Source organism: Amblyraja radiata, chromosome 32 (assembly GCF_010909765.2).
Source record: "Amblyraja radiata isolate CabotCenter1 chromosome 32, sAmbRad1.1.pri, whole genome shotgun sequence".
NCBI lineage: Eukaryota > Metazoa > Chordata > Chondrichthyes > Rajiformes > Rajidae > Amblyraja > Amblyraja radiata.
Window position 1 is genome coordinate 20,154,471 of NC_045987.1, and position 26,024 is coordinate 20,180,494.

General features: G+C 46.6%; 1 protein-coding gene across 1 annotated transcript in view; it reads left to right on the plus strand.

Annotated features, from left to right (window-relative positions):
• The window catches only part of crb2 (crumbs cell polarity complex component 2), a 120,796-nt gene that overhangs the window by 65,548 nt on the left and 29,224 nt on the right, over positions 1 to 26,024 (plus strand). The window contains exons 3-6 of the mRNA XM_033048699.1: positions 2,402 to 2,597; positions 14,001 to 14,140; positions 16,835 to 17,017; positions 17,729 to 17,842. Coding sequence (XP_032904590.1) covers positions 2,402 to 2,597; positions 14,001 to 14,140; positions 16,835 to 17,017; positions 17,729 to 17,842 — 633 coding nt within the window. The remainder of the gene's footprint in view (positions 1 to 2,401; positions 2,598 to 14,000; positions 14,141 to 16,834; positions 17,018 to 17,728; positions 17,843 to 26,024) is intronic.

A 26,024-nucleotide genomic window follows, 5' to 3' on the forward strand; every position in this document is an offset into this window, starting at 1 on the left:
ACTTCTCTCCTTTCTTTATCTGACATCCTCTTGTCTCCTTTTCACCTCGAGCCTTTTGTCACTTGCTCTGCCCATTTGCCAATCCAAACCTCCCCACCGTCACCTATATCCACCTATCACTTGTCAGGCTTTGTCCTGCCCCCTCCTCTTTACCGGTTTTCTCCCTCCTCCACACAATCAGTCTGAAGAAGCGTCTCGACCTGAAACGTCGCTTGTCCATTTCCGCCGCAGATTGCTGTCTGGCCTGCTGAGTTCCTCCAGCACTTTGTATTTTGTTCAAGATTCCAGCACTTGCAGTTCCCTGTGTCTCTATTGTCATTTAAATTGTGTTTAAAGCTTAGCCACCACATGCAGGTTAGGGGGCGGCACGGTGGCGCAGTGGTAGAGCTGCTGCCTTACAGCGCCAGGGACCCAGGTTCAATCCTGACTACGGATGCTGTCTGTACGGAGTTTGAATGTTCTCCCTGTGATGTTCTCCGGGTGCTCCGGTTTCATCCCACATTCTGAAGACGTGTGCGTTTGTAGGTTAATTGGTTTCTGTATCCCTGGTGTGTAGGATAGAACTAGTATAAGGGTGATCGCTGGTCAGCACAGACTCGGCGGGCCAAAGGGCCTGTTGCCTCGCTGTATCAAAGAGGCTACACAACTCCCTCAACCAGTTGTAACTTTATGAAATGATGCTAAACATCAGAGCGTTTTTAAACTCCAAGCAGGTTTCATGCAAGAATAGGTGTTGTTGATCAACTGGCTGCACAGTGGCACAGCAGGTAGAGTTGCTGCCTCACACAGTGCAAGATATCTGGTTGATCCTGACTTTGGGTGCTGTCTGTGTGGAGTTTGCATGTTCTCCCTGTGACCATGCAGGTTTCCACCGGGTGCTCTGGCTTCCACCCGCATCCCAAAGACTTGCGGGTTTGTAGGTTAATCAGCCACTGTAAAATTGCCCCTCGTGTATAGGGAGAGGATGAGAAAATGAGATAACATAGAACTAATCTGAATGGGTGATCAGTAGCTCAGCATGGACTCAGTGAGTGAGTAGGGTCTGTTTCCATGCTGTATTAGACTTAAGAGATACAGTGTAGGAAGCAGGCCCTTCGGTCCACTGAGTCTGTGCCGACCAGCGATCACTCTGTACAGTAGCATTATCCTACACACTACGAAAAATGAACACATTTATAGAAGCCAATTAACCTACAAACCTGTACATCTTTGGAGTGTGGGAGGAAACTGGGGCCCCCTTCGAAAAGCCATGCCTTCACAGGGAGAATGTGCAAACTTCGTGCAGACAGCACTGGATAGTTATATGGATGGGAAAGGAATGGAGGGTTATGGTCTGAGCGCAGGTATATGGGACTAGGGGAGATTATGTGTTCGGCACGGACTAGAAGGGTCAAGATGGCCTGTTTCCGTGCTGTAATTGTTATATGGTTATATGGTTATAGTCAGCATCGAACCCGAGTCTCTTGCACTGTGAGACAGCATCTTTAAAAAAAAGTAATGAACCACAATTTTCACCTAAAACAAAAGCATAATTTCATTAATATTTCTGTGTAATAATGGACATGTTATGTAGAAGAGCCCATCTGATTAGTCCATAGTAAAGCCTTTGGAAAGGAATTCACCAGCATTTACAGGCTCATTAATTTGCTCAGATTATTGCCTTTACACAAATCTCATTTTATGTTCAATTTTAAATCATTTAAAAGTCACAGAAACCATCCATTCTTCTTTTTTCAAACGTGGGAGGCTGGAGAGGGTGTGCAGGGATTATATTTTTAATAAAAAAATAAGATTAAAATTATTGAGTATAATTCCCAAATAGTCAATGAAGCAGATCATTACCAAGGTCAACTCTCTGGATCGCGATCAGAAGCAGAACAATAAACCACTGATGTTGTGATACGGTTAGTCTTGTTGTGATTCACAAAGAAAATTTTCTTCTTTCCCTAACTCCTCCTCATTTCCATAATTTTATTTGGATTAGTTTAGAGATACAGCGTGGAAACGGGCCCTTCTGCTCACCGAGCCCACGCCGACCATCGATCACCCGCTCACACTAGTTCTATGTTATCCCACCTTCTCATCCACTCCCTACACAGTAGGGACAATTAACCTACAAACCTGTACGTTTTTGGAACGTGGGAGGAAACCGGAGCACCCGGAGGAAACCCACGCGGTCACAAGGAGAATGAGCAAACTCCGCACAGACAGCAGCCGAGGTCAGGATCGAACCCGGACTCTGGGGCTGTGGGGCAGCAGCTCTACCCGCTGCGCAACTGTGCCGCCCCACGTTGCCTGCTAATTGCCGATTGTTTGCATTGTTTCTGTGCAGGTGACAACGTCTGACTGAAAATCCGAAAGGGAGATTTTATTTAAAACATTTGTCTTCTGATTCCCCAAGGTCTGAACTGCGAGCTTGAGATAAATGAATGTGGGTCTAATCCTTGTCAGAATGGTGCCTCGTGCAAGGACCATGTTGCATCCTATGGCTGCGCCTGCCCTGCTGGTTACGAAGGGGTTAACTGCGAGGTAGATATCGATGACTGTGCCAGCAACCCATGCGCCAATGGAGGGAAGTGCAAGGACCAGACCAACCGGTAAGGAACATAGTGCAACGATTCCTGATCATCATGCGGCCATTAGTGACAGTGCCTCCTCAAAGATGGCTGGCCTCCACTGCACAGTCCTTCAAGGGTCTGTGTCTGTGTCACTGCATCATAATGCCCCTGTCCCACTTAGGAAACCTGAACGGAAACTTCTGGAGACTTTGCGCCCCACCCAAGGTTTACATGCGGTTCCCGGAGGTTGCAGGTGGTTGCCGGAGGTTGCAGGTAGTGGAAGCAGGTAGGGAGACTGACAAAAACCTCCGGGAACCGCACGGAAACCTTGGGTGGGGCACAAAGTCTCCAGAGATTTCCGTTCAGGTTTCCTAAGTGGGACAGGGGCTTAAGGTTCAATGGTTCGATGGTCTTTTATTATCACATGTACCGAGGTACAGTGACATTTGATTTGCCATACAGTCATACAAAAAAAGCAACAAGATACATCACTACATAAAGATTAAACGTCGACTTAAACAGCCACCACAGCGGCACTTGAGAATATCCAGGGCACACAGCATGAGCGGAGACCCACAGCCATCAGTTCAATGTCTGGGCCACACACACGCTCCTTCACCGTGATGTGACCAGAGTTGCTCCGACCGCTGTCACTCTCTCTGCAGTCCCTGTCCTAAGGTCATAAGGAATAGGAGTAGAATTAGGCCATTCGGCCCATCAAGTCTACTCTGCCATTCAATCATGGCTGATCTATCTCTCCCACCTAACCCCATTCCCCTGCCTTCTCCCCATAACCTCTGACCCCTGTACTAATCAAGAATCAATCTATCTCTGCCTTAGAACTATCCACTGACTTGGCCTCCACAGCCTTCTGTGGCAAAGAATTCCACAGATTCACCACCCTCTGACTAAAGATGCATCTAGAGAGCATCCATGCTGGGGGGGATAAATCTTATCGAAGGGGCAAGTGAAAGGGAATGTGATATTTCTGAGAATTGTTCATCATTTTGATTCATCCACCATCAACTATTCGTAAGTTCATAAGTTCTCGGAGCAGAATTAAGTCATTCGGCCCATCCGGTCTACTCCGCCCTTCAAGTAAGCATCTGGAGAAAACCCACGCGGTCACAGGGAGAAGGTGCAAACTCTGTACAGAAGCACCCGTGGTGAGGATCAAACCCGGATCTCTGGCTCTGTCTGGCAGCAACTCTACCGCTACACCACTGTGCCATTCTTGGATATCTCCTTGTTAGTTGGGGCATCTTGGTTGGTATGGGCATGTTGGTGCAACGGGCCTGTTTCCCTGCTGTATGACTCTATGACTAACTCTATGACTAACTAGGAAATTGCAAAGAGGTGTGGATCATTTAGCCCAGTCCATCACACAGACCGGACTTCGCAACATCGACTCCATCTACATGTCACACTGTCTCGGGAAAGTATCCGACATCATCAAGAACCACTCACGCCCCAGTCATTCATCTTACTCCCGTCTGCCATCAGGCTGAAGTTACAAAAAATTAAAAGTACATACCATCAGATTCAGGAAAATGTTCCTCCCCACCATTATCAAACTACCGACCAGTCCATCAATAATCTAGGGCAGTGGTTCTTAACCTGGGGGTCGTGACCCCCATGGGGGTCGTTTGGGGTTTTTCCGGGGGTCATGAAGGGGTTGTCAATAACATCAATTTGTTGAGCCCATTTTTAGGAACCTAACAAAGGTACATACCACACACAGTATTTTGTACACGTATGCACGTATGTACACGTATGTACACACAGGGCCTATGAGAGGGGGGTGCAGGGGGTACATCGTCCAAAAGCCGAAAGAGGGAGGGAGGGACGGGAATTTCCTGTATGGGTCTTCCCTGTAGGGGGGGGGGGGGGGGGCACCAGGACCCAGCAGAGTCAGACCACGTGCTGTCTGCATGATGGAGATTGTGGGCCTGGTGCTGAGCTGGGAACTCTGGGGAGGTGACGGCTCTGGCCCGCTGGTGGCCGGTGGAGAGGCGAGGGTCGGCGGAGTCCTTGGTGGAAGCCTGTGTGGGCCTGGAGTAGAGATACGGGCAGCAGCGTCGGTGGTCCCCGGAGAGACAGTGAAGGTTGGCGACAGTGGTGGCCCCGCCCGGGGAGGTGGTGAGAGTCGGCAGCCGCGGCTGTTTCAGTGGTACGGGCCTGGGTTTGGGTGTTGGGGTGTGTGAGTGAGTGAGTGAGTGTGTGTGTGTGTGTGTGTGAGTGTGTGTGAGTGGGTGTGTGTGAGTGGGTGTGTGTGGGTGTGTGTGAGTGAGTGGGTGTGGGTGAGTGGGTGTGGATGGGTGTGAGTGAGTGGGTGTGTGTGAGTGGGTGTGTGTGAGTGGGTGTGGGTGAGTGAGTGTGGGTGAAGGGCCTGACCCACGAGCATGCGACTCCATGCGGCAAGCGCGACCTAAAGCCCGCAGCCGCCTCGACGCCGTACGCACGGAGGTTGAGTGAGTGACGTGAAGTTCGAGCGAAGTCCGACGGGCGTACGGCGTTGAGGCGGCTGCGGGCTGGCAGGCCGTTGCCGCGCGGAATTTTTTAACCTGGTCAGTTTTTCGGAGCCCCGCGCGATGTCGGGATCAGCTCCACACAACTCCATACGGCTCCGGCGATCGAAGTGGGACCGGCCCCGCGAGGCCGTACGGCTCAAGCGACCACGTTAGGTCGCGCTTGCCGCATGCAGGCGCATGCTGGTGGGACCGGCCCTTTAGGTCGCGCTTGCCGCATGGAGTCGCATGCTCGTGGGACAGGCCCTTCAGTGTGTGTGAGTGGGTGTGGGTGTGAGTGGGTGTGGGTATGTGTGGGTGTATGTGAGTGGGTGATTGAGTGTGTGTCTGTGTGTGTGTGTGTGTTAGTGGGAGGGTGAATTTTGTAAATGCAGTTAAAACCCATTAGATCAGTTGAACGTTAACAGAGTATAGACTTTATGACCTGTTTCCAAATGTTTGTGTTAGCTTAAGAATACTATTAACAATTTCAGCAACAGTAACTTCTGCAGAGAGGTCATTTAGCAAGCTCCAGCTGATTAAGAATTATTTAAGGTCTACAATGTCTCAGGAACATCCTGTGGATTTGGCAAGGCTAAGTCTTCAAAGTCAAAGTTAATTTTATTTGTCACATGCACCCGAAGGTGCAGTCAAATGAATTTGCCAGCAGCGATGCACTTAAAAAGAACACACAATACACAATAAAATTTAACACTAACATCCACCACAGCATTCTTCACTGTAGTGGAAGGCAACACGGTTCAGCCAGAACTCCTCCTTTCAAAAGCCAGGGAAAGCGCTCCTTCGTGAAGATGTGCAGCTCAAGATAAGAGTGATTTTATGGAACAAGAGCTCACCACGTTTTGGCTGAAAGTGAAGGACTGTCCTGTTCTTTCGAAGAGGGCCCTGACCCTATTGGTCCAGTCCCCCTCAACTTATCGCTGTGAGGCTGGATTCTCAGCCATGGTGGTAACTCTGAAAACGAAGGTGCACAATAGGCTTGTGATCGACGCTGACATGAGGAGCTGCCTGTCGAGCATTCGTCCTCGTTCTGATCTGCCTGATGGTTGCAAAGCAATTTCAGCCATCCCATTGGTTGAGTATTGGCAGAGATGTTTTAATAAATCGGGATTTTTTTTTTCAAATTTTTTTTGGGGGTCACGGTACTGACCAAGAATGTCTGTAGGGGTCGTGGGGCCAAAAAGGTTAAGAACCACTGATCTAGGGTACAGTCCAGAGTTTCCAACCTACCTCTTTGCAGGCCTTGCACTTTTTCTCTGTAATTACAACGCTATAATGTATAATACTATATTCTGCCAGTTTTTCTCTTTTCACTACCCATTATACATTTGCATTACCTGTTGTGACTTGATCGTATCATGGCATGCAAACAAAGGCATTTCACTGTACCTCACTGTATCACAGGGTGGCACAGTGGTGCAGCTCACAGGCCCAGGTTCGATCCTGAACTCGGGTGCTGTCGGCGTGGAGTTCCTCCCACATTACAAAGCCGAGCAGGTTTGTAGATTAATTGGCTTCTGCGAATTGCTCCTAACGTGTAAGATATGAAACTGGGATGACATGGAACTAATGTACTTGTGATCGCTTGTAACCATAATGCATTCTGCCAATTTACAAAATATTCCCTGAATTAAATGTTTTCCAGGAACACATCCCTATTGGAGATCTCGGAATGTCTCCAATTTGTTTTCACATTGTAACTCAAAACTAAACTAAACCTGCCCGCATTTGGCCCATATTCTTCTGAACCTTTCTTATCCATGTACCTGTCCAAATGGCCTTATTGCGCCATATGATGACAGATGGCACAATGGGCTAAGTGTTCGGCTGGCAACCGGAAGGTAGCTGGTTTGAATCCCGCTTGGAGTGCATACTGTCGTTGTGTCCTTGGGCAAGACACTTCACCCACCTTTGCCTGTGTGTGTCCTTGGGCAAGACACTTCACCCACCTTTGCCTGTGTGTGTGGATGTAATTATGTGAAGCACTTTGGGGTCAATGCAAGTTGACTAAAAATGTGCTATATAAATAAAGACATTTAATTTAATTTAATTTAAATGTTGCTAAGAGGATTGTCACAGGATTGCTTTATGTGTCCTTCTGGCTCATCGGTTAGATATTTGGGGTGACATCTCTGTAAAATGCAATTGATAAGTCCATTCCAGGAGTGTAGATAAATGTTTTGCATTTTAGGATCCAGGTGTGTGGTCTGCACATCTCTTGTTTAAACCTGTACATGCAGTAGGATGGGTCACAAAGTCGAGAGCTGACGTCATTAAAGCACAACATTCTCACCGGCTTGCGAGGGTGAACTCTGGTAACTTGTTTGCCCCGACATGGAGTCCATGTTTCAGAACAAGAAAGATAGACACAAACTGCTGGAGTTACTCAGCGGGACAGGCAGCATCTTTGGAGAGAAGGAATAGGAGACATTTTGGGCTGAGACCATTCTTCGGACTTCTTCTACCTTCCAGAACAAGGAGTTATCCGAGTGTGAATCGGATGCCGAAGTGGTTCTTGTCTCAGTCCGTTTATGATCTTTGGGATTCTTTAGTGCAGAGAGCTCTGGAGGTTGAGTGCGCTCATTGAGTGTCGAGGTCAGGCAGGAAATACTAAGGCCAAGGTCAGATCAGCTGTCATATTATTGAAAAGGGCAGTTGAGGGCAAAGGTGGCTATGGTGGCGCCTTCAAGAAGGTGTCACACAAGAGATTACCGAGTGATACTGAGGCGCAGGATGCTGGTGGTAAGATACTGCATTAAAAAGAGATCAATGGACAATCTATAACAAGACTATGAATAAAGAGGCCATACTCAGATTGGAGTTAGTGTTGGGCCCTGGCACTTAGAACCTATAGCAATGATTTGGATGTGGGGATGAAGTGAACAAGGGGATTAAATGGATGTAGACATTCCGAGATCTCCAATAGGGATGTGTTCCTGGAAAGCATTTAATTGGCAGAATGCATTATGGTTATTTTTATACAGTACCTTACATTCCAAAGCGAGCGATTCGCTACAATGAAAGATAGATATGTAAATTGAAAACCATGTACTTCAAAGAAACAATGGCACAATGGTGAAAATTCCTAAATCTTAGGTTAGTTTAGTTTATTGTCACGTGTACCGAGGTACAGTGAAAAGATCAAACCTCTATCTGGCTAATTTCTGTCCTCCAAGCAAGCAAATCTCGCACTTTGTTTGGCCCGCCATTAAGGTGAGAGGGGAACCCGAGGAGCAACTTTTCCACACTGTGCATGGTGGGTGCATGGAACGACTTGCCAGTGAAAGTGGTTGAAGCAGGTAAAATATCAACATATAAAGACACAAAATGCTGGAGTAACTCAGCGGGTCAGGCAACACCTCTGGAGAAAATGAATAGATTACGTTTCAGGTCGAGGCCATCCGTCAGACTCGAAACAGGTCTCGACCTGAAACGTCACTTATTTCTTGTCTTCAGAGATGCTGCATGACCCGCTGAGTCACTCCAGCATTTTGTGTCTCTCTTTGATGTAAACCAGGATCTGCATTTCCTTGCTAAACGTATAAAAGGCATGGATGGGAAGGGTTGAGGAGGATTTGCGCCAAACTCAGGTAAATGGGTCTAGCTTAGGTGGAGCATCTGGCCAGCATGGGTGAGTTGGGCCGAAGGGTCTGTTTTCGTGCCCTATCACTTTATGATTCGTGGCCACTTTCTATGTTCTGGGGCAGTGAGGGGCGGACATTGAATAATGATATTGCGAGAGATATTCACATGTCATTTGGCACAGCCTTGGAACTAAAGAAAGGAAACTAAATTTCAAGCGGGCAAGACTCAGGAAAAGGCAAAGCAAAATATTTTACCTTTTCAGATGCCATTCACATGTCTGCCCCTAGGTGGCGGCACAGTGTGTAAATTACCAGGCTTGGGAGCTCACAGGGAATGTATTTCCTCGGCTATTGAAGAATCATTGCAGGGTTACAGAACAGGAGGAGGCCATTTGGCCCATCGTGTCTGTGATGGCCCCCCCGGTGCAACTCTCTCATTACAGAAACAAGGAACTGCAGATGCTGGTTAATGCACAAAAGGACACAAAGTGCTGGATTAACTCTGCGAGTCAGGCAGCATCTCTGGAGAAAAATAATAGGTGACGTTTCGGGTTGGGACCCTTCTTTTGACTGAAAGTGGGAAGGTGGAGGCGAAGAGCTGGAGGTGAGAAGACCAAGACCAATCTAGGCCGGCCACAAATGACCTCGGTGCCTGGTAATCCCATTGTTGGCTAGGGAAGGTGCGATCTCAAGACGGACACCATGTGGCGAACTGTGGAACTGGTAAAATGACTGGGGTGGAGGGAAGGGGGAGGTGGAGGGGAGGAGAATGTCAGTAGAGGTTACTTCAAACTAGAAAATTCAATGTCCAAATCGCTTGGTTGTAAGCTACCCAAGTAACGCAGTTACTCGTGTTTAGGAAGGAACTGCAGATGCTGGAAAATCAAAGGTAGACAAAAGTGCTGGAGAAACTCAGCGGGTGCAGCAGCATCTATGGAGTGAAGGAAATAGGCAACGTTTCGGGCCAAAACCCATCTTCAGACTGAGTTCTTCAGACGCAGTTACTCAACAGGTCAGGTAGCATCTCTGGAGAAGATGGATGGGTGACGTTTCATTGCACTCTCTCATGTTGTACCATACAGCACCTTCTTTGGAGCGTTGCAGATATTTCCTCATTTTGTATTTATCCAATTCCCTCTACAAGACCACAATAAAACCTGCACCCGTCACATCCCCAGGGCTGTTTGCTCTAGTTTCAATCACACACTTGGGTGGAACTTATCACTTAATTCCCCTCCCGTTTGTTTTACACCTGTGTAGGAAGGAATCACAAATGCTGGTTCAAAAAGCTGGAGTAACTCAGCAGGGCAGGCAGCATCTCTGGAGAGAAGGTCTCGACTGAAATGTCACCCATTCCTTCTCTCCAGAGATGTTGCCTGTCCCGCTATTTTACACCCGAGATCTCTTATCCCTGACCCCTCCACACATGGGAACAGCCCCCCCCCCCCCCATTACACACTCAGTCCAGACCCCACATCATTCTGTCAGCTCACCCTTGGCCTTCTCTTCCTTAGAAGAACCATCCCGGCCTCTCTACACTTCTGACTGTAGTCCCTCTTCCTGGCAACCATTCTCGTAAATCATTTCTGGATCCCTTCCAGCGCATGCATGCCCTTCCTACATCATGGCAATCAGAACGGAACCCAGTACTCCACCTGGTCACTGTTTTATAAATGCATAACCTGTATAAGTATAACTTGTCTGCATTTATGCTCCATATTTCTGATGATCGGGCTCAGAATTGTGACTGCCTTCTCAACAACATTCTCAACATTTTCAATTACTACTGTGCACACACACACACACACACACACACACACACACACACACACACACACACACACACACACACACACACACACACACACACACACACACACACACACACACACACAGCAACACACACACACACACACACAGCAACACACACACACACAAACACACACACACACACACACACACACACACACAGCAACACACACAGCAACACACACACACACACACACACACACACACACACACACACACACACACACACAAAATAAGATATAGGAGCAGTATTAGGCCATTCAGCCCATTCAGTCTACTCCACCGTTCAATCATGGCTGCTCTATTTGTCCCTCTCAACCTCAACCTCCAGCCTTCTCCCCATAACCTTTGACGTTCTTCCTAATCAAAAACCTATCAATCTCTGTCTTAGAAACACAAATGACTTGGCCTCCGCAGCAATCTGTGGCAATGAATTTCATAGATTCACCATCCAATGCCTAAAGAACTTCCTTCTCCATTTTCAAAGTACATCCTATTATTCTGAGGCTGCAGCCTCTGTTTCTAGACTCCCCCATTACTGCAAACATCCTTTCCATATCCACTCTATATCACTCACCCACACCCAGATCCCTTTGCTCCACTTTTAGTATAATTTACAGGTAGTTGAACAGGTGAATCCATAACACATATTTGATATAACCCAAGTGATGAATTAGGGAACACTATTTGTATTACATGCGCTGAATTGGTTATAATACAATTTCGATTTGGGAAATAGATAACTAGTTAAAACTTACTTTGGATGTTGACAAGCAGAAAAAAAGCTGTCTTGGAAGAAGAACAGTCTGGGGAAAATACCTGTTTCCATGTAACCTCCTCACAGTAATTGGACATCATTGTCTCTTTAGAACACAATCTGTCAGTTTCACTGCAGGTAGCCTTTGATATCGACCAGCAATCACTTCTATTGATACCTGTGCAATGATACTCTATTAAACAATGTTACATGCAACCTTGAGTATTTTTAGATAGCAGTAACAAAAATAAACATGACTTTTAAAAATTATTATTTTTGAAAATCCTGTATGAAACAAAAATGATATTGTGAGCCTGCAGCCTCTCACCTCTTAGCACCCATTGACACAAATGTTTTACAACATGATTTGTTATAACGTGAAGTTTCTTAGGAACACAATTATCGTGTTGACATCAGAACCTATATTTAAGTTGTCTTTGGTAGACAAAAATGCTGGGGGAACTCAGCAGGTGAGGCAGCATAACTAGATGCTTTCGATTTTCCAGCATCTGCAGTTCCTTCTTAAAAACGTTGTTGTCTTTCGTCATTCTTCATAATGAAATGCATCAGCTCACCGTTCTCCCCATTAAACATCATCTGCCATCCCTCTGCCCTTTATCAAGGCTGAGTCACATCCCAGTCGCTCCCTCTTCTCCCCTTTCCCATCAGGCAAGAGGTACAGAAGTGTGAAAATGCAACTGCCAGATTCAGAGACAGTTTCTTCCCGGCTGTCATCAGGCAACTGAACCATCCTATCACCAACTAGAGTGCGGTCCTGAGATACTATCTACCCCATTGGAGACCCTCGGACTATCTATAATCAGGCTTTATCTTACACTAAACGTTATTCCCTTTATCCTGTATCCAAACACTGTGGACGGTTCGATTGTAATCATGTATATTCTTTCCGTTGACTGGAGAGCAGGCAACAAAAAGCTATTCACTGACTCTGACGTTCATATCTTGTTACAATCTAGTAAGTAAGTAAGTAAATTGTATTTAGCACGTTTAAATCAACTCACGTTGAAACCAAAGTGCTTTACACAAAAGAAATAATTAGGTTTCCATACATCCATAGAAAAATTTAAAAAAAGAAAAATGACACAACACAATCAATCACTATTCTCTTCGCAGTTCACAAAGTGATAGATTTTGAGCCATCTACAAATTTAACAATTGTGACTCAGTCTTGGTAATTAATATCCATCAAAAATCAAAATGACCTCAGAACAATTGTGAATGAATAAAGTGCATGTTAACACATCAAAAGTTATGTTTCAGACACATCAAAGTATGTTTCAGATACTGTTTACCTTAACTGTGCTAAAATTTCTTCGTACACCTAAGTTCTGATGAATATGCATGATGAAGAAAGATTATCATATTACACTATTGCAAAGAATACTTTCTCCGTCTATAGAAGGCAGTAATTAATGATGCAAAGCTAGAGATCAGGTTTCATTCTGCAGCCAAGCACAGTAAGACATCAGTATTTCAATGGGCCAAATGACCTGGCTGTGTCATAGAGTCATCCAGCATGGAAACACTGACCATCGATCACCTGCTCACACTTTCTCATCCACTCCCTACACACGAGGGACAACTTACAGCTGCCAATTAACCTACACACCCACACGTCTTTGGGATGTGGGAGAAAACCGGAGTACCCGGTGGAAACCCACACAGTCGATGGAGGTCGTGCAAACTCCACACAGACAGCACCTGAGGTCTGGATCGAACCTGGGTCTCTGGTGCTGTAAGGCAGCAGCTCCACCAGATGCACCACTCAGCCGCCCAGCTATAGGGGTCGAGGCAGGGTAGTTCAAGAACCTGATAGTTGATGGGAAGAAGTTGGCGTTGAATCTGTAGGGAACGGTTCTGAGGCTCATCAGGAAGGCGGGTTTAATCCTGACCTCGGGTGCTGTCTGTGTGGAGTTTGCATGTTCTCCCTGCGGCGCTGGCCCAGGTTCTCCGGTTTACTCCCACTTCGAAAGTCCTGCAATAACCGATAGGTTAACTTGCCAGTGTATAATTCCCCGAGGGTAGTGGGATCTGGGCAGTTGATGTGAATGTGAGGGGAATAAAAACGTCTGGGTAGCATTTGTAATGCGCTGGGGCACAGCCTCAGAGTAAAAGGACCTGCCTTTAAAATGATGATGAGGAGAAATGTATTTACTCAGAAGTGGTGAATCTGTGGGATCCTGTCACAGATAGTTGTGGAGACCAAATATTTTTAAAGCGGAGATTGATAAGTTCTTGGTTCGTAAGGATGGCAAAGGATACAGAGAGACAGCAGGAGAATGGCTTTGAGAGAAAAGATAGATCAGCCATGATTGAATGGTGGAGCAAGCTCCATGGGCCGAATGGCCTAATTCCGCTCCTAGATGAGCTGCCAGAGGAAGTTGTAGAGGTGGGTACAATAACATTTGAAAGACATTTGGACAGGTACATGGAGAGGATAGAGTGATACAGGTCAAACACGGGCAAATGGGATTGGCTCAGGTCAGCATGAACGAGTTGGGCCGAAGGGCCTGTTCCATGCTATATGACTCTATGAGCTCCTGTGGACTGTGGTCTGTTTCTGTTGCAACACTGGAGCTGCAACCTCCTCTAGATGTTGCGTTTCCCTCAGGAAGGTTGGGGCGAGGAGCTTGATCTTGTGTTGTTCCCGTGTATCCCGTGGGGCTTGTTCCCGTGGCCTGTGCCTGTGCCTGTGCCTGTGCGACTCTGCGGCTGACTCACCCTCTGCATTTTCTGTCGCCAGGTACACATGTGACTGCGAGGACACGGGATATCTAGGCACCAACTGCGAGGTTGACATCCTGGAGTGTGCTTCTGACCCCTGCCTCAACAACGCCACCTGCCAGGAAGGGGTGAAGACCTACGCCTGCCTGTGCTGGCCAGGTGAGTGGAGCCCAGAGCAACTCAGAAATTTCAAGGCTACCCAACCATCTGCACCCATTTTTCACACAAAAGGTGGTGGTTGTGTGGAACAAGCTGACAGAGGACGTAGTTGAGGCTGGGACTATCCCAACATTTAAGAAACAGTTAGACAGGTACATGAATAGGACAGGTTTGGAAGGATATGGATCTAGCGCAGGAAGGTAGGACTAGTGTAGCGGGGGCATGTTGGCCGGTGTGGGTAAGCTGTGCCGAAGGGCCTGTTTCCACACTGTATCACTCTATGACTCTACGGCCTTCTTCAGTCACCTACAATGGGCTACCACGACTGGGTTTTTTTAGAGGCTAACTCATTTTTCAGATAAGTACCGCATGAACATTTCATAAAGGTTTGATTAGTACGGGTGTCAGCGGTTAGGGGGAGAAGGCAGGAGAATGGGGTTAAGAGGGAAAGATAGATCAGCCATGATCGAATGGCGGAGTGGACCTGATGGGCCGAATGGCCTAATTCTGCTCCTATCTCTTACAAACTTAGGAACAAAGTGCTGGAGTAACCCAGCAGGTCAGGCAGTATCTCTGGTGAAAAAGGATGGGTGACGTTTCTGGTCGGGACTGAAAGTAGGGGTGTAGGGGGAAGGTGAAGAGCTGGACACGATTAAATGGACAATTCAGGGCCGACCACAAATCACCTCAGAGTATGATCTCAAGAGGGAACAATGTCGGGAACTGTCAGGGTGTTTGTTTGCTTTGATTTACCTTTAGTTGCACTTTAGTTTAGAGCTACCGCACAGAAACTGGTCCTTCAGCCCACCAATCCCACGATGACCACCACTCACCCGTTCACAACAGTTCTATGTTATCCCACTTTCTCATCCACCCACTAGGGGCAATTTTCAGAGACCAATTAACCTATAAACCTGCACGTTTGTGGGAGGAAACCGGAGCACCCGGAGGAATCCCACGCAGTCACAGGAAGAACATGCAAACTCCACAAGGGCAGCGGCTGAGGTCTGGATCAATCCCGGACCTCTGGCGCTGTGAGGCAGCATCTCTACCAGCTGCACCACTGTACCACCCACCTTTCAGCAAAATATTTAGTCTTTAAGAAGATTTCAGTGGGGAGATGCTAAAGACACACAGGCTGGTAAATGACTACTTGGCATTACCCTTGAGTGGCACAGTGGCACAGCTGGACTTAGGCTAGGCTAGATGCGGCACGGTGGCGCAGCGGTAGAGTTGCTGCCTTACAGCGCTTGCAGTGCCGGAGACCCAGGTTCGATCCGAACTACGGGTGCCGTCGGTACGGAGTTTTACGTTCTCCCCGTGACCGCGTGGGTTTTCTCCGGGATCTTCGGTTTCCTCCCACACTCCAAAGACGTACAGGTATGTAGGTTAATTGGCTTGGCAAATGTAAAAATTGTCCTTAGTGTGTGTTGGATAGAGTTAATATGCACGGGTCGCTGGTCGGCACAGACCCAGTGGGCCGAAGGGCCTGTTTCCGCGGTGTATCTCTAAACTAAACTAGAGAATTGCAGAACCTAGGGAGGTGGATGGGATTGTGATGCAGAATAGCTGCGGTTCCTTGGAAAGCCATGGAAACACTGAAGGAATGTGATGGGCAACTCCAGTGATTTCCCTGCTCCCTGTGATGTGATGCAGAGCAGAGTGCTCCATCTGTAGCTGTTATGCCCCCACATATCCCATTATCCCACCTCGCTTTCCCCAGCATCCACTTCCACCCATGGCCCTCCCTCCGGCTAGACATTTCACTCCTCTTCTCCATATCTGGCACCCTTTTGTCTCATTTACACCTATGGACTTTGTCAGTTACTCCACCCATTGCTAATCAAACCCCTCTCACTTATCCACCGATCACTTGCCAGGCTTTGTCCCGCCCTACCTCTTTTCCAGTTTTCTACCGTCTATGATAACCAGTCTGAGGAAGGGTCCCGACCCAAAGCGTTGTCTGTCCATTCCCTCCACAGATGCCGCCTGGCCCGTTGATGTGTTTTGCCCCATCTATAAGCTTGGCTTCATCTCGAATTTCCAACTTGTGATCTCCGATTACACTCAGTATTGGCCTCTAACTTGACCCTCTTTACTTTAGTTCTAAGCTACGATCGATAATCCAAAGATATACACAAAGTGCTGGGTCAGATAGCATCTATGGAGAAAATGGATAGGTGACATTTCGGATTGGGACCCTCCTTCAGACTGATTGTAGGGGAGAGGAACTGGAGGCAAGAAAAAGCCAGGACAACTCAGGGTCGGCATCAGGCAGGATGATTCCCCGATAGGCCGATGGTGTGATCCCCAGAGGGGTACATCGTTGCGAACAGTAGAACTGGTCACCCATTCCTTCTCTCCAGAGATGCTGCCTGTCCCGCTGTGTTACTCCAGCTTCCAGTGTCTATCTATAGAACTGGTTAACTGACTTTCAACAGAGGAAGGAGGGGAGAAAGTGGGGAGTGTCGGTATAAGTTATGTAAAATTATAGAATTCAACGAAACACTGCTGGGTTGTATGCAACCCACGCAAAATATGTAGTAACTTAGTGTGAGATATATTATTAATACCGTTAATCAATGTATTGATACCACATGCATAGGAAGCACTGGAATTGGCAGTGATAATTGATGAATCACGTATATGAATAATTACAAGCATCCAGTGCCTGCAATTTGTATCCACTTCCAGGTTACACCGGACTTCACTGTGAAATCGATATCGATGAATGCACAGCGGAACCTTGTATGAATAATGGCACGTGTTTGGAACGCTCCGGGCAAGATTATTATGGCACTCTCCCGCTTTTCACCCCCACTTTCAGTTACGCCAGCGCATCCGGCTACGTTTGCCTCTGTGGGCAAGGATTCACAGGTCAGTGAAAGACCCCATCGCTGAAAGCTCAGGAACTCCACTACGGTGAAGAGTTTGGGATGCCCATGTTGGAAATGCTTGCAAGTCTGAAGAATAACTTGTTTCATCCCCCTCACCCCCTCACCTCCCCCATGCTCAGTACAACAGGAGAATCCAAATATCAGAATCCAAGTCCACAATCCAAGTTGGCTTTGATTGGAAGTTACCAAAAAGGTTTGATTTTATACAGGTTGAAAGGGTATCATCTGGCATAACAAGGGTTACATTTCTTACTCTCACCTCCTTTGTGTCTGAAGGCACAAGGAACTGCAGGTGCTGGAATCTTGACAAAACACAAAGTGTTGGAGGAACTCAGCGGGTCAGGCAGCGTCTGTGGAGGGAATGGACAGATGATGTTTCGTGTTGGGACCCTTCTTCGGACTGATTGTAGTAGGGAGAGCTCCTTTTTCCAGCTTTCTCCCGCTGACCACAATCGGCCTGAAGAAGGATTCCATCCTGAAACGTCGCCTACCTCCTCCCTCCATAAATGCCGCCTGACCCGCCGAGTTCCTCCAGCACTTTGTGTTTTATGACATGGTTCGACTAACCCTCTGACTATTAATGGTTTAACAAGGCTTGGTCACTCCAATGACAGTTCGGCTATTGCATTGCATTGCATTGCGAGGATGATTGCATGCAACTGAATTTTGAATCATTCCATTTGTTTACAAGGAGAAAACTGTACGATAAACATTAACGAATGTGCATCCGGCCCTTGTGAGAATGATGGCACTTGTGAAGACCAAACCAATGGATTCTACTGCCTATGTGCACCTGGATTCACAGGTAAATCACTCCAAGTCTTTCCAGTTATTTGCATTGTATTATGAAGAGATCCACTGCTTGTTCACGTTGCTCTCTGCTTCCTTGCGGCCTCTGCTCTCTGCCTCAGCTTCCATTCTTTAGGCAGCATTCCACAGCAGTAGAAGGCCTTCACCAACCATACATCCCATCTGTGCCCAGCTGTTCAGTCAATATCAAGCTGTTTTATTCCTCGTGTCTCCGTTTGTGGTCGACCCGTTGATTGTTGAACACTGTGCCATTCACTTTAGTTCAGTTTTGTTTCTTTTCACGTACACCACGGTCCAGTGAAAAGCCTTTGTTGCGTGCTAACCAGTCAGCGGAAAGACTATACATGATTACAATGGAGCCGTCCACAGTGTACAGATACATGATAAAGGGGATAACGTTTAGTTCAAGATAAAGTTCTGTAAAGTTCGAGTAAAGATAGTCTCCAATGAGGTAGGTAGTAGCTCAGGATTGCTTTATAGTTGTTGATAAGATAGTTCAGTTGCCTGATAACAGTTGGGAAGAAACTGTCCCTGAATCTGGAGGTGTGCGTTTTCACACTTCTGTGCCTCTTGCCTGATGGGAAATGGGAGAAGAGGGAGTGTCCGGGTTGAGACTGGTTCTTGTTTATGCTGCTGGCCTTGCCAAGGCAACATGATGTAAATGGTGCCAGTGAAAGGGAGGTTGGTTCGTGTGATGGTCTGGGCTGCATTGACAATTCCCTGTAATTTCTTGCGTTCTTGGGTGAAGCTGTTCCCAAACCATGCGGCGATGCATCCCAATATAATGCTTTCTACGGCGCATCTGTAGACGTTGGTGGGAGTTGTCGGGGCATGCCAAAGTTCCTAAGCTTTCTAAGGAAGTAGAGACGTTGATGAGCTTTCTTGACCATTGCTTTGATATGGGTTGTCCAGGACAAGTTGCTAAAGGGCCTGCCTCACTTTCCCGAGTTATCCACGAATTCTCCCGAGTTTTCAAACTCGCAGAATGTTCGTAGCGAGTACTCGGGGCATCAGGTAAGTCGGGACGTTTTTTCGACATGATGAAAAATGTCCACGATGTAAAAAAAATAGCCTGGAGTACCTACGAGCCGCTACAATATATCCACGGACTCCTACGGATTTGTTACGAACATTCTGCGAGTTTGAGAACTCGGGAGAATTCGTGAATAACTCAGGAAAGTGGGACAGGGTGCTTAATGCCATTCACCAATTACTTTGTTGTATGAATTATCCAGTAATCATTAAGTGAACAGATATCCATGTGACCTAACCAGCAGGCTGCCTCTTGCATGGAAAGTCTTCTTCTTCTTTCGTTTCCATCTTCCATGTTTCAAATGATGACATCGCTGTCATCGTCCGTCCTGAAAAGGCCGCAAGATTCCGGAGACAATCAGTGGGAGCCGTCACTTGTTGCAATAGATGATGGTGGTAGCAAAATTAGCTCGGAGATACTTCCAGTTTCCAGCCCCGCGACGTGGACGCTTCTGCTATGGGGCCTGCATGGAAGGTGCCATGATGGGATGTCACAAGCAAACAAATTACCCAAACCTCACACAGACATAACCCAAAGTCAGCATCGAACCGGGGTCACTGGTGCTGTGGGACAGTAGCTCGACCAGCTGCGACAACGTGTCTCTCTTCCTGTATTGATTTCTTAAACAATGCAATTAAACCATTATCACTGCCTCGAGGTGATTGAAGGGAACTACAAAAGATAGAGAAAGGAGCAGTCATTAAGCTTTCAGCTTTACTGATATGACAGGAAAAGGTCAAAGTCTAGGAGCTCATAGAGTCATAGTCGTACAGCACAGAAACAGGCCCTTCAGCCCAACTTGCCCATGCCAACCAAGATACCCCTTCTATGCTAGTCCCACCTGCCCGTGTTTGGCCCGTATCCCTCTAAACCTTAGATAGACATAAAATGCTGGAGTAACTCAGCGGGACAGAGGAACTCCCACCAAACCTTTCCTATCCATGTACCTGTTTGAATATCTTACAAATGTTTGAAACATAGAAACATAAAAAATAGGTGCAGGAATAGGCCATTCGGTCCTTCGAGCCAGCACCGCATTCAATATGTTCATGGCTAATCATCCAAAATCAGTACCCGCTCCTGCTTTCTCCCCATAATCCCTTGATTCCGTTAGGCCTAAGAGCTAAATCAGATTTTATTAAAGGCCATTTTTATACATTTTTTTTTCACCATGTAGAAATTACAGCTGTGTTTATACATAGTCCCCCCATTTCAGGGCACCATAATGTTTGGGACACATTGCTTCATAGGTGTTTGTAATTGCTCAGGTGTGTTTAATTGCCTCCTTAATGCAGGTATAAGAGAGCTCTCAGCACCTAGTCTTTCCTCCAGCCTTTCCATCACCTTTGGAAACTTTTATCACTGTTTATCAACATGAGGACCAAAGTTGTGCCAATGAAAGTCAAAGAAGCCATTATGAGACTGCAAAACAAGAATAAAACTGTTAGAGACATCAGCCAAACCTCAGGCTTACCAAAATCAACTGTTTGGAACATCATTAAGAAGAAAGAGAGCACTGGTGAGCTTACTAATCGCAAAGGGACTGGCAGGCCAAGGAAGACCTCCACAGCTGATGACAGAAGAATTCTCTCTATAATAAAGTAAAACCCCCAAACACCTGTCCGACAGATCAGAAACACTCTTCAGGAGTCAGGTGTGGATTTGTCAATGACCACTGTCCGCAGAAGACTTCATGAACAGAAATACAGAGGCTACACTGCAAGATGCAAACCACTGGTTAGCCGCAAAAATAGGATGGCCAGGTTACAGTTTGCCAAGAAGTACTTAATAGAGCAACCACAGTTCTGGAAAAAGGCCTTGTGGACACATGAGTTGCTCTAGTACCTGCCTCAACGACCTCCTTTGGCAGCTCGTCCCATACACCCAGTGGAAAAAGTTGCCCCTCAGGTTCCTATTCAATCTTTCCCCTCTCAGCCCGAGTTCAGAGTGTAAACGTATTCCTGAGAGAGAGGCAAAAATAACTTGTCGTGGCCGACACATGTAGCAAGCAGCCCACTTCATGCCGAGATAATCATTGCACACTGTTACAGCTTGGGGGGGGTTACTGCATACCAAGCATCTCCTTCACATAGTCTTACATTATTAAACAATTGAATACATATTGTGAATTTTTTAGCACCGGAATGTATGCCCTGAAATGAAATTGGACAAATATATACAACTGTGTGGAAAAGATGACTGTTCATTTAAAGTCTGCTACCAGAGGCATCAAATCGCAGTCAAGATAATCATTGCGCAAACTTGCACCTTCTCCAAACGCCACTGTGTGAGGGCTCCAGTAACTGACACATTTGATGCGACCTTGACAGGACGCAGGAGAACGATTGACATTGATCAATCGATCGATCGATCGATTCAAAGATCCAGCATGGAGACAGGTCCTTCAGCCCATCCAGTCCATGCCGACCATCCATCACCGTTCACTCTAGCTCGACGCCATTCCACTTTCACATCCACTCCCTACACACTAGACTGACAGCAGGAAAGTATAAAACAGTGACATTTATTCCAAGTTTGAATCCCAAGTTTTGATCATTAGCATTCGTAATAGAAGAGTTCCCAAAGAGGTTATAATTTATAGATTCAGAAATACCTGATTTGCTCAACATGTCACTCAGCATCCGTGGAGAGAGAAACAGAATTAATATTTTATTACCAACCTGTCTGGATGCAAACAGGTTATCTAAAATTATTGTACTGAACGATGTCCATAACAGGACTAAACAGAAAACACAACGCTGTACCTTGAAATTACATTGGGTTTTGATGTAAAAGTATAAGATTTCTACAAATCCTCATGATGCAAGTTCCAACTACAATCTGAGTATAGAAGTTGGGATGTAATGTTAAAATTGTACAAGGCATTGGTGAGACCAATTCTGGAGTATGGTGTACAATTTTGGTCGCCCAATGATAGGAAGGATGACAACAAAATAGAGAGAGTACAGAGGAGATTTACTAGAATGTTGCCTGGGTTTCAGCAACTAAGTTACAGAGAAAGGTTGAATAAGTTAGGTCTTTATTCTCTGGAGCGCAGAAGGTTAAGGGGGGACATGATAGAGGTCTTAAAAATTATGAGAGGTATAGACAGAGTTGATGTGGACAAGCTTTTCCCATTGAGAGTAGGGAAAATTCAAACAAGAGGACATGACTTCAGAATTAAGGGACAGAAATTTAGGGGTAACATGAGGGGGAACTTCTTTACTCAGAGAGTGGTAGCTGTGTGGAATGAGCTTCCAGTGGAAGTGGTGGAGGCAGGTTCGATTTTATCATTTAAAAATAAATTGGATAGGTATATAGATGGGAAAGGAATGGAGGGTTATGGTCTGAGTGCAGGTAGATGGGACTAGGGGAAAATAATTGTTCGGCACGGACTTGTAGGGCCGAGATAGTCTGTTTCCGTGCTGTAATTGTTATATGGTTATATGGTTTATATGGTTATATGGTAATGGGATCCCACAAGCAGGGACACATTTTCTCCACAACACTCCCCCGCACTTTCTGCAGCGGCCACTCTCTGTGTCTACCTGATTCACTCATCCCTCCCCACCCACCTCTCCCCGTTCCTTTGGCACTTTCCCTTGGTGCTAACCTTATCCCTTCCCCACCGCCCTTGCCACCACTCTGGGACTTCAACCCGCCACTTCCAGATGAGGCAGAGGTTCAAGATCCCTCCTCCACCCCGGTCGATTACAATAGACGCTAACGACGGGACCTCTTCCACAATGGCGACACTAAGCGCAGATGAGGTGACCGGTTTGTGGAGTATCTGCGATCTGTTCACAATGGCCTCCTTGAGCCATTTACTTGTCTTTTCATCTCCTATCCCCAATCTGCTTGTCTTTGGCCTCCTCCAATGCAAGAGACAAACTGGAAGAACACTACCACATATTCCACTTGGGTAGACTACAATGAACATTGACCTCCTATTTCTGATAACCCACTCCCTCTGCCATCCTTTCCCATTCTTACGACTCCACCCATGGTCTCAACCCCCCCCCCCGGCAGAGAGTTCCTGCACCCATCACCCTCTGTGTACCTTTGCACCTCTCACCTAAACCTACGCCCTCTCATATTTGATTTCTCCATCCTGGGGCAAAGATTCTGATGGTCTACCCTATCTATGCCTCTCAAAATTTCATATACTTGACATGCTGTTAAGGGTAAACAGTACAAGCTGCCAGAGGACGCAGTTGGGGCAGCTACAATAACTAAATTAAACATCATTTGTACAGTTAATTGGATAGGAAAGGGGACATGTGATGATGTGTCCTCTTTAATGGCCACGCCTCTCCCTGCCACGGGCAAACGAGCTGCCGCCAAGTCCAATTAAGGGTCATTGGACTAATTAACCCGATCCTACTAACCTGGCTCTTGGAAACCCTGGAGCCCAAGGGGGAAGGAGGAGAGGAAGCTGTGGGGATGGTTGTAGACACTCCAGTTGTCTCTAGAAATAAAGCCCATTGGGTGAATTCATTGCACTGTGTGTGTGTGCGCGCCAGCGTATTTATTACTGATGAGGTGTCATGATTGATGCTGCAAGGGGTATGAGCCAAATGTGGGCAAATGGAAGTAGCTTAGATGGGGCATCTTGGTCAGCATGGATGAGTTGGGTTGAAGGCCTATTTCTGTGCTGTATCACTAGTTTCTTCCTCTTCTTTTTTCGTGTCCATCTTCCATGTTCCAAATGTTGACATCACTGTCATCGTCCGTCCTGAAAAGGACGCAAGCTGCCGGCGACAATCAGTGGAGCCGTCACTTGTTGTAATAGATGATGGTGATGGCAGAATTAGCTCGGGGTACTTCCAGTTTCCAGCCCCGCGATGTGGATGCTTCTGCAATTCTGTTCCTTAGACATGAGATTATCGAATCGAACACTCCCACCCCGCCAAAGATAGACACAAAATGCAGGAGTAACTCAGCGGGACAGGCAACGTCTCTGGAGAGAAGGAATGGGTGACGTTTCGGGTCGAGACCCTTCTTCAGACTGGGGGTCTTCGACCCGAAACATCACCCAGTCTGAAGAAGGGTCTCGATCCGAAACATCATCCATTCCTTCTTTCCTGAGATGCTTCCTGACCCTCTGAGTTATTCCGTCATTTTGTGTCTATCTTTGGTTTAAACCAGCATGTGCCGTTCCTTCATGCGTTTACTCCCTTCCCGCCACTAGGTCAACGAGGTTACCCATCGAGCAGCCATTCACACTCATCCCACACTAATCCTAATTTATTCTTCCCACATTGTATAGATAGGGTAGACAGTCAGAATCTTTTTTTTCCCCAGGTTGGAAATGTCAAAGACAAGCGGGCATACCTTTAAGGTGAGAAGATTAAAGGAGATGTGCGGGGCAAGACTTTTACTCAAAGGGTGGTGAATGCTTGGGACTCGCTGTCAGGGGTGTTGGTGGAGGCAGATACGAAAGTGGCATTTAAGAGGCTTTTAGAGAGGCACATGGCTGTGCAGGGAATGGAGGGATATGGATCACAGGTGGCAGAGGAGATTAGTTTGTCTTAGCATCATGTTCGGCACAGACATTGTGGGCCGAAGGGCCTGTTCCTGTGCTGCACTGTTCTATGTGATAAGTTCTAATATCCCATCAACTCTCCCCAGATGCGTAGAATGCGTGTCCGAAAGCCGCCAAAATTCGGGAGACACCCTTGTTGTGTTCATTGTTTTGGTTAACGGTTTGCAAATTGGCAAAAAGAATCTGGCGTGACAGCTGAAAAAAACTTTCTTGGGCACCTCCCAAGTTAGACCCCCTGGTGTTCTTCTGTGTGTGTGTGTCTTAAGCTCTATAAATACGGGTTCTCAGGTTGAATTGTGTGTAAAAGGGAAGGGAAATCTTCCATCAACATATAATGCAGATGGGTAAGTCGCAACAATATGGTGTTCAGTCTACGGACAGCATTAAAAGGGACAATCACCAGCACTCTCGTGCACCACGAGCTATTTCACGGGCATTCATTAAGTAGTTTGGTTGTTCGCTGCCGAGAAATCCGTGCACAAATTCCAACACGGGATGGTGCTGGTTGACCTTTGACCTAAATGTGACTTGCCATTCGGAAAGCCAAGATGGTTTTCACAGACTGCTAAAGCCATTACGGTTCAGTCATGAGAAAAACAGAAGATACTTGCGAGATTTTTCCTTTTTGGCATACTTGAAACAATTTTTGGAAATAATTCGGTGGAGCCAGCAGGTGGTTTGTGGACACTGATCCCACCATTAGCAGCCCGACTGTAAACTCAGTGGACCGAGTGAATAGACCTGGGAGTGGGTCGGACAGTCCGACAATGGAGGCTAATCTTCCCGGCTGTGTGAATTAATCAGCCGTGGGCACATTTTCTAAACCCCTGGCCGCATCTTGTTCCATCAAATCAGCGTCACAAAAACAATCGGAAAAGTTCACCATTTGAAGAGCTCGGCAAATCAAAAAAAAGGGGGGGGGGACCTCAGATCTCCAGTGAGTCTGAATTTGATCGGACTTTAATGCAAGGTCTGAATGCCCCACACTGCTCTGTTTTAGACGGTGATTAATTTAACCCCTGACCCATGTCAATTGATTCAGAGGAGCATATAATGACTATACAATAAGATCTCAAGAGGCATGAAATTCCCTCGCTGAAAGGTAGTACATCACAACTAAATACATTTTCCACAAGTTATCTTGGAAAAATATTGTATTTCGGTTTGTTTTAAGAGATTGAGTTTGTTGTGTATTGAAATAGAACAATACGCCAATGTGCAAAGTAGTGAACATCAGTAATGTGGGCGGCACGGTGGCGCCGCGGTAGGGTTGCTGCGTTACAGCGCCAGAGACCCGAGTTCCATCAAGACTACGGGCGCTGTCTGGACAGAGTTTGTACTGGATAGACTCGGCTTGTACTCGCTAGAATTTAGAAGATTGAGGGGGGATCTTATAGAAACTTACAAAATTCTTAAGGGGTTGGACAGGCTAGATGCAGGAAGATTGTTCCCGATGTTGGGGAAGTCCAGAACTAGGGGTCACAGTTTAAGGATAAAGGGGAAATCTTTTAGGACCGAGATGAGGAAAACATTTTTCACACAGAGAGTGGTGAATCTCTGGAATTCTCTCCCGCAGAAGGTAGTTGAGGCCAGTTCATT